The following is a 14,541-nucleotide window of genomic DNA, read 5'->3' on the forward strand; positions in this document are numbered from 1 at the left end:
GCCCAGGTTCCAGGAGAGCGGAGGAGCCCTGAGCAGACTGTGGTGTGAGCCAGATGGAAGCAGACTGGGCTGGTTTGGGCATCCCCAGGAATAGAGCGTTAAGGGAAGGAGGAGAAGGAATTGGCCGAGAGAGGAATTCCACAGAAAGAGTCCTTGCCAAAGAGAGAGAGAGAAGTCCAGAGGCCCTGGGCAAGGGTAGGAGGCACCCTGTTGCTGTACCTTGGGGCCACAGTGAGGCCAGCAGGTTTCCTTTCTGCATAAACACTTCGCAAAAGCATAAAGACGGGGTGCATTTGACATGACCCAGCTCAACCAACAGGAAAAGGTATAAGGTGCTCTGGAAAGGGGGCAGGGGCCTATAAGGCCTGGCAGGGAGGAGGCCTGCCTAAGGGGTTCTGGGCAGGGCAGGGCAGGGCAGTGTGCCTCGAGGTCCAGGGCACTGTTCATACAGACCTTTTGGAGCACTTACAGCCTGGCCTTGGTGGGTTCTAGCCTTAAGGATTGTTTTAATTAGGGGCAGTCTTTCAGGAATTTTGTGGCAAGGTGTTTTTCTGCCTCTCTTTGCCCTCCCTGGTACCTGTGTTGGACGCAGTGTGTGCTGGGAGTGCTCTGTGGGTACCCCCAGGCTCATCTATGATCCAGCCCTGCTCGGGGCTGCCCAAGGTCAATGTTTGGCAAGAAGCGAGAGTGGAATTCGGACTGATACTGGGTTGACGTGGGAACTGTCTGTGAGGCCCCAGCAATGGTGGGTGTCAGTGCAAGGGACTGGGGCCAGGCTGGAGTCCAGAACAGCCGTGTGAGCTGCGTGCCACGCGTGTACAGGTGTGATGAAAGATGGTTCAACACAGCCTGGCCGTGGCCCCATGTGCACTTAGTAGAGCGCCAGCTTCATGGTTCTTAACCTTGAGAAGGGGCAGCGGGCGGAAAGGCTGGGAGGCCTAGGTGGCCCCCTTTGGCTGGTCCTGGCTTCGCGGCCATTAGGTCAGACCTACCTTACGGACTTTGGGAAGCTCCCGGTAGCCAGTGGAGAAATGCCAGGTGCAAGGACACAGGAGGCCCCAAGAATCCGGAGCGGCGACGGAGGGTGGGGAGGAAGGGGTGGGGGATGGCCGCAACCGGCCAGGGCGCCCCCAGGGCTGTTTGGGATCCCGGGCCGCCCCGAGGCCTGGGGAGGACCAGGCAGAGACTGGAGGAAAGGGGAGGGGCCCAGCCGCTGCCACCGCCCGCCGCGCCCGCGGCCGCAGGAAAGCGAAAGGGCCGCAGGGCCTCGCGCCGCCCCAGGAAGTCGCGAGCAGGAAGCTCCGGGAGCCGGCCGGCTGCGGAGCGGGCCCGGCGGCGCAGGTGAGGCGCGGGGGCTGCGATCGATCCACGCGGGGACCCTCCTCGCCGCCTGCACCTGCGGGGCCGCGGCCGCGCTGCACCTGCCGCCACGGGCGACAGGCGGGGACGCCGTGGGCAGGGGCGCCCGCTGCCCGCGCTGTGGGGGCGCCGCGCCCGTGGGACCCAGTCCCTGCGCCCGGCTCCCCCTCCGCCCGGCTCCCCCTCCGCCCGTCTTTGTGCTGGTCCGTGGCCGGGCCGGGCGATCTCGTTCTCCGAGGCCTTTGGAGTAAGGGGTCCCGAGGCGTGGCGGCGCCCCTGCCGGCGTCCCGGGCTGCGCGGAGCGGGCATCCAGGCAAGTGGAGGCGAGGGCGCCGGGCTGGGCCAGAGCCGCGCGCTGGTCCCCGGGCAGGAATGGCACGAGCTGACGCCGGGTACCTTCCCACCCGCCCCGGCCGTGATAACAGTCAACAGCCGGTGCCCAGGGACAGGGCCGGGGGAGACCCGCGCATTGTCCGCCGCGCTTTGGGGACGTGGGCGTGCCCGCCGGGTCCACCTGCGCCGGGACCGGCACCGGGAGGAGCCCTCGGAAAGCCGCCTGGAGGCTCCGCGTCAGCACCCGGGCCTTCGGGTTGTTTGTTGAGCGGCTGGTTCCGAGCCCGTGAGTCTCCCAGCCAACACGGGCGACAGCGCCTTCTGTATTTGTAGGGCGTGAGGCGCCAGAAAGTGCCCCAGCTGCCGGCCACCGCCGCGCGCCTGTTTCCTTTCTCCCAGCTTCAAGCTGCCTCAGCAGGCGACTGGAGACGCATTTGAATGGAGGACTCTGGAAAGTCTTCTAAAGGCGGAACCCTAAGCCTGTCTTTCCTTTATTCTGCGGGGCTCACTACCCGGAAAGCTCGCCTGACCTTGAACTTAAATTGTGTGAGGTGGTTTGCGTGGGCCACTAGCCCAGGTTTACCTCCGTTGCTCGCTCCTTAAACTCCCTTAGATCCAGCTTGCCGGCTGCCCCAGCCCTGGCTCCTCGCCCCTGCTGGGCCTGCATTGGGAGGAGAGGATGCGCTTTTGTATTTAAGCCTCAGGGAAGCGCTAGGGCCATTGTCATTCATAGTTCACATGGAGCAGAGCCTTTAAAGCACAAACCACAGAAAGTGTTTTCTGGAAAGGTAGTTGTTCCTCTCTCAGAACACGTTTTGGGGGGACATGCAGTTCTCACCCACCTTTGCCTTAAAATAAGATCCACTGGAGACACTGTGTCTTTAATGGGCCCTTTAAAACACCCGTGGGCTGGTTTGAGTACCCACAGCCGCACTGCAGCTCTGGGAAGACCTTCCACCTTACTCTGGCCTTTACTTTCGAGTCTCACTGTTTTCTTCTCCCGGAGAGCACAGGCTCTGCTCTGGCTGCACCGATCACCCCCCCCCCCCCCGCCCCCAGTGCTAACTTCCTAACGGTTGACTAGTTGGGCTGTTGGGAAGATAAGTAGAAAAACGTGTGTTTTGCACATTTTCATAAAGATGCTCTAATGGGTGTTTCCCAAGCTGCTCTCTGACCACAGAATGAAACTGATATTCTGACACTTTTCCCTGCTGTGGTGGTGAGGTCCAGGGGCGCCCAGTGAGAGCCATTTTTCCAAAAGCCCTCTGATGTGCTTGGGCTGTGTGCCCACAACAGGTCCAGTCAAATGATTCCCAGTTCTGCTGCCCTCTCCTTGAAGGGGCTGGGCCGCAGGAAGTGAGGTGGAGGGGGAGGGGACTGAGGGAAACTGGACCGACCAGATTTGGGCCCACTTGGTCCAGCAGCTGGCCTCATTGTTCCTCTGGGGTGAGCACAGGCTGCCTCTTCCTCGGAATGGCCGTGGGCTCACCTACGGAGGCCTCGAGGTCCCGCCAGCGCTCAGTGGCATGATTTGCTGAGGGCACTGCTCGCACTTTGGAGGAAGGGGACTCACGACACTGAGCTCTTTTTCTTTAATTGTTTAAAGGATGACATAGGTCTCCTTTTCCCCCATCGACCCCTCCCCGGATGACACTGAGCTCTTAACACCCCACATGTAAACTCACTGTCTTCACGTGCCCTAATTGCTCTTACGATCAAGGCTGTAGCACTTGCTCTCACCTGGTTTACAGGAGGAAGAGCCCACACAATTTTAAAAGAAAGGAAGCTTTTCTTCCCATTGCTTTTCCAGCGCCTTCTGGATTGTTGCTGCTGTTACAGGTTTGACCAGAATTGAGTTGAGGTTGGTTGGTTGATTTAGTGATGGCCGGAATGAACACAGGGAACAGGTCTAACTGAAAAGACAGGCACTTACGAATCTAAGTGTAAGTCCTCCAGATCTGAACTGTTTGCTGTTATTTGTCTGTTACCCCAAGGAAATGTTTTGAAGACATTAAATAAATATCAGCTTCTTTAAATCAAGATTAGTGTTTACTCAAAAGTAGCTTTCTTTTTAAAAATTATATAACCTGTGATTTTTCAGTGAGTGTAAGACAGAATGGCCCATGCTCTGTATACCCTGGGAATTGTGTTATTTAACACATTGGTCCAAAGGCTCCTTGTTGCCAAGTATAGAAGAATGAAAACTACAAGTCATGGCTTTGGGACAGGAGACCTGCCTGGTGTTCTGGGGCCCCTTTTCGGTTTGGGGGCACCCCTACGCATTCCTTTCTGCCTTCAGCTCTGCCTTCAGAATGGGGTCATTTCCCATGGCCTCTGAGGTGGCCTCAGGAGAAATGGAGAGGCAGCTAAGAGGTGAAGTTCATTCCCTCAGCTTTAGATGCATTTTGATTCAGTTGCAAAGCCACAATTAAATGATTGGTTTGATGGCCTGCCATCTGGTCCAGGCCACATTCCCCTCTGTTATTGTGGCTCAGCTGTGGCCAGGTCCAGCGTGGGTGGAATGGAACACGTCCGGTTCCCTGGCCTGCTCTGTAACCACTGGGCGCATACTGGGTTCACGTGAATGTCAATATTCTGCAGAGTATTGTGATTAAGGTTGAATGGGTTGATCTCTAGATGCCTTCCAGATAGAGATGAACTCAGTGGTTCTTTTTATATCATCAGAACATCATGTGAAATTCAGTTCAGTGATCTCTGAACAAGCCCCGCCCCCTCCCGAGGCAGACGCTGTGCTGCCACCTAGTGGCCCTGGCGGTGGGCATTCCCATCCCCCGGGTAGGCCAGCTTTGATCTGGGCTGGCTAACAACTGTATGGGGAGGTTCTCCTGCCCGGACTCCAGGGTGCCATTGTCAGCACCCCTGACTTTTCAACTCCTCTTTCTCATTGTAGAGACCTAAGCCTCTGCAGAAAGGAGGAGGGGGCTCAAGCCGAACAGGACATCTCCGCTTCGTTTCCAGCCTGTGCGAGTGCAGAGACGGGAGAGACTGGGAGCCAGGATTACTAACCTCTTTATGAAGCGTCTGATTTCGTGGCCAAAGCTCTGAGGTCCACGTGTAAATGGCTCGACTCCCTGCCGGCATTCGTTTCATCATCTCATTCTCCCGGGACCAGTGGTAAGTCCTGGCGGCTCTGGCCCCAGCATGGCCCTGAGTGTGGGCGAGGGCCACTGTGCAGCCGGCTCTCCCGGTTTCATGATAAAATGCACACGGATGCTGTCCTCCCTGTGACCATGGAGTCACTGAGAGGTGGTGGAAGCTGTGAGGAACGTTGCCATTGTCCTCCGTCTTTGGCTCTGGCGCTGACAGGTAGCATGTGGACTCCTTCATGGTCTTCAGTGGGTTCTGTAATAATCACAGCTCCCACAGAAAAATGACCGCCGACCACTGACAGGGTTATAACATGCCTGTGATGAAAGAAGTATATGAACTCTGAGCTCAATGACTGGCCTAACTGGGGCAGAGCTCCCAGAGAGAAAGTGAAATCTTAACAAGTTAGATGCTGACCAGAAGGCAACTCTCTCTTCCGAGACACCCTGCTTGTGTGCTCTGAGAATCCTTTTCTGGGAAGGGCGGGAGTGGTCATGAATTCCGTGCCCCTTGGAGGAAGCCGATGGTGAAGGCAGAGTCTAGAGCTGGGCTCTCTGGCCTCTAACCCACAGTCTCAGTGGTGTCTCCCCTCCTGATCTTATTTGGGAAGGAAAAGTTTTCCTCTGCCCTCTTTGGTTCCGTAATTGGGAGCATGCAAAGAAAACTGACAAAAAGATTCACAAGAGAAAAGAAACAACCACATATATATAGGAGTTTACAGAAAAATGTGACTCCAAGAGGTATTAGAATTTGGGGCTAATACGCCACGTTAATGGGGGGAGAGGAGGAGGACGGGGCACTGATGGGAACGCAGGTGCCTTTTTGGAAATGTACGTGGGCCTTAGGAGAATAGACGGGAGAGATGATAATGCTGGTAGTGTCTGTGGGTGTGATGTGGACACTTCCCACCTTCAGTAATGAGTCGGTCCCACTGTGTCCTCCCAGGGAGGGACTTGGGACAGCTGAGTTCTTTCGGGGGCTCTGCTTTTAGACAGATAAGAGATTTCAGGACCTCAAATTCTTTCCCCTCAAAATACTTTTATGCCCTAGTGGCGTATTCTGGACCCCTTCATCTCATCACGACAACCCATCTGTGGCCTCCACACCCTTTGCATCTTCTCAGGCCTCTGCTGGGTGTCAGGTGGGACTTCAGACATGTCACTCTTTCCAGAGCAGTCCCCTCATTGACTCATTTCATGCCTACTGCAAATCTAGCCACCAGTGCCCCAACACTGACCTTTTATTTGGGGGGAGTTTAGCTTCTTGGTTTTATAACTTTATTTTGATATAATTTTCAAACTCACAGAAGAAAATTAAAAGAATGTTACAAAGAACTGTGTATTACAGATTCTTATTTTTTTTATAGGTGAGCCCTACAAAGATAGAGCAGTGCTTCTCAAACTTTAGTGAGCATGTGAATCACCCAGAGAACTTGTTAAAATGCAGATTCTGACTCATAGGTCCGGGGGGGGCCTGAGAGTCTGCATCTCCCAGGTGATGTGCCATCAGTCCATTGGCCACACTTTGGGCAGCAAGGGTACAGAGTATTTGTCTCAGTTCTCTTCCATCTCTGCCTCCAACTTGCTCTTTGACCTTTTAAAGTTATTTTTAGCTGAGACTTAGCAAATCTAAAGAGACTGGCTTTAACATTCCTACGAAGGACATTTTCCATGTGTTTCTACCCAGCACACCTGCCCCCTTACAGCTTCACTTTGACTTCCCTCCTTTGTGTGCAGTTGGGATAGGCAGGTGAGTCTGAGGACTTTCCGTCTCACGGCAACCAGTGGAGGCCCTCAAGGCCGAGGCCTTGTTCCCAGGGCCTTCCTCGAACAGCGCACAGCGCAGGTGCAGCAGGAGGCAGGGAGGAATCAGGGGCGGGGGTGGGAGTAGGGACTACAGGTCTCTCTCCTGGGCTTTGAATCTCAAGCACAGCGACCTAGGGCAGCTTTGAGGCCTGGGCTCCACCTGCAAACAAATCCAAAGCACTGGTGCTTTTTGCTTCTGCGTGCATGTGCGTGCGTGCGTGTGTGTGTGCGTGTGTGCGTGTGCGTGCGTGTGTGTGTGTGTGTGTGTGTGTGTGTGTAAAATGCCTTATGAACACTTGAGAGTAAGTTACAGACATTATGTTGTTTTATTTCTAAATACATCAGCAAATATTTCCTCTAAATAAGACATTCTCATATAGCTACACACACAGATCAAAATCAGGAAATTTAACACCAATTAGGTTCTATCATCTAATCCATAGTCCATATTCAAAATCCTACCAGATGTCCAATAATATCTTTATAGCTTTCTTCCTGGCCCAGGATGCAGTCCAGGGCTGCACACTGCATTTAGCTGTCCTCTAAGTTTAATCTCCTTTCATCTGGACTGTTTCTTGGCCTTTCTTTGTCTTTTATGACCTTGACATTTCTGAGAGGTACAAGCCTTCTTTTTAATAGACTGTCTTTTGTTTGGGATGTATCTAGTATTTCCTCCTGATTAGATTCAGATTTTGTCAAGAATACCACAGAAGGGAAACAGCTGCTCACTGATGGTGAAGGAGTTAAAAATATGGGCAGGGAGGGACTGAATGAATCGTGTGGCATTGGATAGGAATTAAGAGGAACTGGTGAGAAAGCAGGGGAGAACTAGATATATATGCCTCTGTGTGTGTGTGTGGTGTGTGTGTGTGTGTATTGCGTGTGTGCGCGCGCGCGTGTGTGTGTGTGTGTGTAAAATGTCCTATCCCTGCCCACCAAAGGCCCTGGGAACAGCAACACACCACAGCACTGGGCACACCTGGTGCCAGATCTTGGTGTCTATGTGCCGTTTCCCATAGAAGGAGCTGGGCATCTTCAGAAACTGGGCTATGTCAGCGCTGGGGCAGGGGAAGTAAGGGGAGCCAGGAATATCTCACGCCAGAAAATAAGGGTGTGCTTAAGAACGAAAGGGCTCTCACTGCCAAGTCTGAGATGAGTTGATATTTAAAATAAATGATACTAGTAATGGATTATAGCCTTTGAATATCATTGGAATTCAGTGAGTCCACGCGGCTATAATTCAGTAAGTGGGTAAGCGGGAGAAAGGAAAGCCCTTCCCCACAGCAGAAGGGCAGCTCCTGAGGACTCGGGGGTGTCTGTGACCTGGACAGCCAATCTGTCACCACTGGCAATGCTTCGTTTAGGCGAGGATCGCCAAGGGACGCACAGTCCTGGGGGAAAGTTGGAGGAAGAGCTTATTTACTTAATCTCAAAGTGTGTTCCCACAAATCCCTTACTAGTCACTTAGAGAAAGGTTATAGCTTCCCTAAGGGGGGTGGGGGGGGGTCTGGCAGGCAGCCCCTTAACCAAGTGATCAGGCTGACGTCACCGGAGTCATGTGCCTCCCTAGGGTGCTGTGAAAGGACTCGCATCACAGCTGTGTGGTCTCATTGTTTCTAAATTAAGGGTGTCTCTGGGCTAATTTCGGTGCCAAGTAAGACTGCTCAGTGATTCTCAGCTAAAGCATTTGTGTATCCTTGTTTGCATATGACTGAGATAAATAACACGCAAAGGAGGAAACACATTCCGCATTGAGTCTTACCGTGGAGCAGGCTGCTCTTCAGCTGGGAGCATTTCTCAGGAAGCTTGGAAAGTGCACCTGTCCTGTGCCATCATTGTCAAGATGGGCTTTTTTTGCTAGAAACTTGGGATTAACCCAAACACTCTTCCTGCAGTGTTGGGAGATGCAGAGAATGCTGGAGTCAGGCATTACTGCACAAAGTAAGTGGGACACTGATGAATGAAAGGATCCGCTCATTCATTTTCAATTGTGTTTTCTTAATATTCACAAGCCTAAATGTAACACAGAACACAAAAGCAGAGGACTGTATTAGTGTCCTAGGGCTGCTGTAACAAAGTACCACACACTGGACGGCTTAAAACAACAGACATGTATTCTCACCCTTCCGGAGGCCAGAAGTGTGAGATCGAGGTGTCAGTAGGGCCGCTCCACTGCGGGCTCTGGGAGGAGTCCTTCCTGCCTCTTCCAGCCTCTGGCGGTGGCTGGCAGCCCTCTGCCCTCCTGTGCCATTGTCACAGGGTCTTCCTGTCTGTCCGTCTGTCTCTGTGTCTTCACTTGGCTTTTATAAGGATGTCAGTCACTGGACTTAGGATCTCATTGGATTTGAGGTCATACATGCGTTAAGTATGGCCTCAGCCTAACTAATTACATGTGCAAATAAAGTCACATTCTGAGACTTTTAGGTGGACATGAATTTAGGGGGGCAGTGTGCAACTCAGTACGAGATGGATAAAGAGAAACAAACATCACCCAGAATCCTTGCCTGGTGAATGATAAAGGAAGAAAGACAATGAAGGTAGAACCACAAAGTGGCAAAGGACTGAGGAGGGTTAGGACTTTAGCCCGTAACCCAAGATGATCCCGCAGAAATAAAAAGGGCTTCGGAGGGAACCTGGCAACCTGCTGGCTGAGTCATCAAGGTATTTCACTTCCACCCAAAACCGAGCTGAACATTCAGTTCAGCTGGAAACGGATGCTGCTCTCCTCTGTGGCCACGTGTTCATGGAGGGTCCCTGGGCATGTGCTCTGCTCGGCATCCCTCAACGAGGCCCAGTCCTGGAACCACCTTTGTGCTGCCAGGCCCAGTTAGAGAAGGGGCAGGGGCCCAGGGATGGAGATGGAGGCCCAGGGAAAGGGGGCAATGGCCCAGGGATTGCCACTACGTTTCGATACCCTAGACACCTTGACTACCTGAGAATGCAGGTGTATTCGGGTCCCGGGACTCTTTAGACATTGTCTGAACATATGGAGGAGCTCTTCAGTTCTGGGTTATTTGTTCTATTTTATAAATATGTGAATATGTTTAATAAAAATAGAATATTTATAAATAGAATACTCTATGTGGGCAGAGAGCATGAACCCACGGCCCATTTAAGTAGAGCTACTTTCTCAAAGTCCTTCCTAGCTGGGTGGTTATGAACTTTAGATTCTCCTGGTAAGTCCCATACCTGTCACCAGACACTTCCTTCATAGTCGGTTTTGGGGGGGGGTGAAGGTAACCCAGTCTGAGGACTTTTTCAAAATACTCCTTGTGGAGATTGGAAAAGGGACCCCTGCACCCAAATGGGGCAGGTCAGGGTCCCCATAGGCTGCACTCACCCTTGTAATTTGCATCTAGTGTGGACAGAAGTAGCCAGCGAATCTGCCTGTGGGCTGGAAATTTGGGTATTGAGGGCTTACAGAGTTCCGATGGCCTAGAATCTTCCTTTGCTGGCAACTTCAGGCACATAGGAGCCTAGAGTTAGATGGGATAACAGAGCTTCAGGCAAAGAACTGAGAGAATGTCATTCCTGACTCAGCAGATGGTTTCCAGAAACATAAGGACAAAGGCCTGGACTTTGGGACAAACCCCCTGTACCTGCGTAGTCTTTGTCCGTTGGGATAAAATATGCACTCATTTCTGATTATTTTACTTTTTCCCTATCTGGTCCTTGGCCTGGGCTTGGAGAGCGAACAATCCTAGGAAAACCCTCAGTGTGTGTTTCCTTGATGAAGAGGGGCACGTGCGGGCATGTCGTTACTCATTCCTGGAGTAGTTGCTGAGTGTTTTCCTCTCCCTAAGGCACAGGTATCCTGGCAGTTAAAGGTTCTAGTCCCTTGGTCCCGCCAACCTTTTTTCCCCACCTGAAATATGACCTTTTTTTTTTCTGATCCAGAAATATTTATTTGTCCCCTTCTGGCCAAAGAGGCAGGCATCCCTAGGATTCTTTGTGTTATTGGAGGAAAGCTGCCCTTGAGGTGTCAATCACAGCTGTAGATGGAGCCTGGAGGAGGGTCCCAGCACCACCACGGCCAGTGGACATGGCTTCTCTGTGGGCTGGGGCCCCTCCTGCCTCTTTCCTATCTCCCCGCCTCTGTCCTGGGTAATTATCACTCCGAGCCATCACTCCACTTGAAAGTCACTGGCCTTTCCAGGCCAGAAAGAGGATGAGTTCTTCAGGGTGGGGGGTTGGGTCTCAGGGCACAGAAGGACCTGCCCTCCTGGGGGGAGCCCCTCTCATTATCTCTTGCTAAATACTTTTCCCTCCTGATGTATTTTTTCCCCTTAAGAAATGTTTTTCATAATAGCATGGTTCAAATTTTTAGACTGGAATGAACTTTTATCTTCTTACTAAAGTATCTTTTTTTTTTTAGATGCCCATATATTTCAGCACTCCCCCTCCCCCTCAACCCCCACCCTGTGACTGCTTTTCTCATAAACCAGAAAGAGCAGCAGGGCTTTGGCCAGTATTTTTATGCATTGGCCTTATTCATAGCTTGTCAGCATCACTCAGTTTTTCTCATTGAGGTCAGTGAGATATTTGTGTCTCTGCCTTGCTTGTGTCCTTCGGAAAAGTTGCATAGAAGCTAAAAAGTAAAGAATATTATCGTCAGTGCCCAGGATAGCCGCTTACAAGAAGCTTGCAGTTAATTTTGTTTCAGACTACAGAATCATTCCTTTCTGTCTGCTTTGTAAACATGTGTTCATCTTCTGAGTCCCAGATTTCTCTTTTGATTATGGTGTTGTTTTGTTGTTGTTGTTGTAATTTATCCTCACCCAAGGATATTTTTCCATTGACCTTTTAGAGAGAGTGGAAGAGAGAGGGAAAGACAGAGAAACATCGATGTGAGAAGAACACATTGCCTCCTTCACACCCCCAACCAGGGCCCGGGCCATGGAGGAGCCTGCAACCACCATATGTGCTCTTGACCAGAATCGAACCCAGGACTCTTTTGTCCACAAGCTGATGCTCTATCCACTGAGCCAAACCAGCTAGGGCATTTATAGTGTTTTTTTTTTAATGAATGTTTAAATAGTTTCAATTTGGACTGAACAGAAGTCTCACTTTTAAAATATAATATTATAGTGATACTAAAGGCCCGGTGCATGAAATTCATGCACTCAGGGGGGGTCCCTCAGCCCGGCCTGTGTCCTCTCGCAGTTTGGGGTCCTCAGGGGATTTCTGACTGCTGGCTTAGGCCCATGTCGGGAGGAGGCCTAAGCCAGCAGTCGGACATCCTTAGCGCTGCCACAGAGGTAGAAGAGGCTCCAACCACTGCCCCTGCACTCGCCAGCCGTGAGCCCAGCTTCTGGCTGAGCAGCACTTCCCCTGTGGGAGCACACTGACCACCAGGGGGCAGCTCCTGCATTGAGTGTCTGCCCCCTGGTGGTCAGTGCACATCATAGCGACCAGTCGTTCCACTGTTAGGGTCAATTTGCATATTAGCCTTTTATTATATAGGATGATCAATAGGATTCAATACTTGATCATGACTGAATGAATAATATGCAGCATAAGAAAATTTAAGAGTTACAGTGGCCATGTATTCCTCATGCAGCTAATGTTATTGGGCATCATTTCCTACACTGTTTTGTGTTTCAGGTATCGAACCTTCATTTTCATTTTGACATTTTTGCTGTATGCAAGTTTCCACTTATCTCGAAAACCTATCAGCATTGTTAAGGTAAGAAATCATAAAACACTTAGTTTCTTATCCTGCCTGTAATCTCTGTAAGGAACTAGTCACTTTAAGAGACAACTGACAAGGGGAGGGGGGGCAGGGAAGGTAAATGGGGAAAATGAATTATGTAGAAGCAAGTTATTTTGCAGCTTTGCTTTTTAAGTTTCTCTTTTCTGAATTTAAAATGTTTTAGGATTTATACTTTCGAAGATAGTATACTCTCAGTAATATTAGTTGACAGTTTCAGAATCCTAAAGTATAGTTCAATATTTATTCTTGTGTGACTTTTCTTTCCAAAACATCCAATCCTAAATTGTTCCCAAATCGCTTCTATGATCATCATGCTTTGACCCTGAGTTGGGCTGTGGTGGTGACTCTTCATTATTCTTAGAACGCCGAGTTCCTGCTTGCGTGATGGGCGGGCAGGAAGCTGTTAAACTAGCATTTAACTAGACTTTAAGTAAAGAAGATTCGAGTAGATAATAGCCTACATAATAGCCAGTTAAACTCGACTTTGAGTAAAGAAGATTTTATAGCCTACATAATAGCCAGTCATAACTTGGGGAAAAGCAAGATAATTTTCTGACCCTGTTGGAATTCCATCATTTTGCCTATAGATTGTCAACAGGCTTGGGTGGCGTTTGACTCTTTATTGTAGGAGGAACAAGGAAATTGTCCTTTGCCAAAGACAGCTCATTACAGATCGATTGTCCCTCCCTCACTTTCTCATCGTTGGCAGGACACTGACCCAGGACTAATTCTGTTGCCCTCTGCAGCCTTTCCTCCACTCCCTGTCAGTGGTCTGCTGAGGAAAGCTATTTGGCAGATAGCTACTTAGAATTTGTAAAGCAGAATCCTTGGCTAGATTTTTAGGGCAGTGCCCTGGTGATGATGACACAGCCACATGAGCACAGAGCGAATGAGTCCCATGCACCATGCTCACCCAGGAAATCATCACCTGGTCGAGCTCTGGCCCTTTGCCAACTCCCAGAAGTCTCCTTGTGCCCGGCCATGGTAATCAAGGTCGCCATGGAGGCATTTTCCTGTCCTTGAACATCACAAATGGAAATAGAGACCTACCCTTGGAGCTCCTTTGTGTCAGGCTTATTGTTTGGGGGGGTATCCTATTTGTTGCATACTATTCTCTTGTATCGCCGCAGCATTTAGCCCAGCCATATAGATCTAGCGAGATGAACCCATTGGTCCATTCTGGGCAGGTGGCCTGAGGATGATGGGCAGTGGCCCAGGATGACAGGGCAGGCGGTCTGAGGATGATAGGCAGTCAGCGTTCAGCTGCATAGCTGCTCTGAGCAGTCCTCTCTGGTGCCCCGGACATGCTGTGTTTGCTCTGTATAATCGGGAGCGGGTCTGCGGGAGAGCCCGGGAAACCGTATCCGCCCGCATTCTGTGGTCCCCAGGCAGACTGCCCCACGGTGACATCCTCCCCTAGAGCCAGGACCCCTAAGAAGGCTGGTAAGGGGGGAGGCACTGTTCTGACTCTGCACCCCTGCTGAGTGCCCTTTCTCTCTGGCCTCTGTCTCCGTGGGTGTCCCAGGGTGAGCTCCACAAGTACTGCGCTGCCGAGAATGAGGCTGAAGTCAGAGTCAACAGCCAAAGCCAGAAAGCCAGCGCCCTCCCCTCTCCCCAGCTCCCGGACAATGAGACGGACTGCGGCTGGGCCCCATTTGGTGAGTTCTCTGTTCCTGCAGCTCTGAAGTGGGCTGTCCCCACAGGGAGGGTTCTTCCACCGCGGGCGCTGGGATACGCTGGCATGGCCCACTCCTCCGGCTCCTCCAGCCTTGCTAATTCAGCGCAGTGCCCATGTCCTCGAGGGTAACTGTGTCCAGGGAGCTGACCTACCACAGTCCCACTCCCCCAGCCGCTGCCCTGTCACGGGGCCTGTGTGCAGAAGTGTTACCGTCGAACAAAGATCCTCTTAGTGGGGACATCTGACCACGGTTTGCATGGCATACTTGTCAGAGTGGGAAGTTAAGGCGCGCAGAGCACAGACTGGGGGTGGAAGGGAGAGACTACCGAGGCCTGGTGCGGGGCTGGCCCAGGCGGGTGCTGGAGGAAATGAAGAAATGAATGCTCACCCTGGGGCAGGAGGGTTTATCCACAGGAACAGTGCCTGCCTAGTGGTTGTTTGGAATGTGGTGGCTGTATTTCTGTTCGCCAAGCAGCCCAGCAGCACGCATCCGCCACGTTCTCCACCCTCCTCGGAGAGCAGAGGTTCTGTGTATTGTTGCCCCT

General features: G+C 51.5%; 1 protein-coding gene across 2 annotated transcripts in view; it reads left to right on the forward strand.

Moving 5' to 3' along the window:
- The first annotated feature begins 1,202 nt into the window (after window positions 1-1,202).
- Window positions 1,203-14,541, forward strand: part of SLC37A1 (solute carrier family 37 member 1) — a 42,843-nt gene continuing 29,504 nt past the window's right edge. Inside the window, exons 1-4 of one of the 2 annotated variants that reach the window (XM_059686535.1) lie at window positions 1,203-1,341; window positions 4,604-4,827; window positions 12,210-12,291; window positions 13,844-13,976. In XM_059686535.1, the coding sequence (XP_059542518.1) occupies window positions 4,772-4,827; window positions 12,210-12,291; window positions 13,844-13,976 (271 nt within the window). In that variant the 5' untranslated portion in view covers window positions 1,203-1,341; window positions 4,604-4,771. Of the gene's footprint in view, window positions 1,342-4,603; window positions 4,828-12,209; window positions 12,292-13,843; window positions 13,977-14,541 lie in introns of those variants that run through there. The other variant, XM_059686536.1, reaches the window with a different exon arrangement.

The sequence above is a fragment of the Myotis daubentonii genome, chromosome 3 (assembly GCF_963259705.1).
Source record: "Myotis daubentonii chromosome 3, mMyoDau2.1, whole genome shotgun sequence".
NCBI classification, from domain to species: domain Eukaryota; kingdom Metazoa; phylum Chordata; class Mammalia; order Chiroptera; family Vespertilionidae; genus Myotis; species Myotis daubentonii.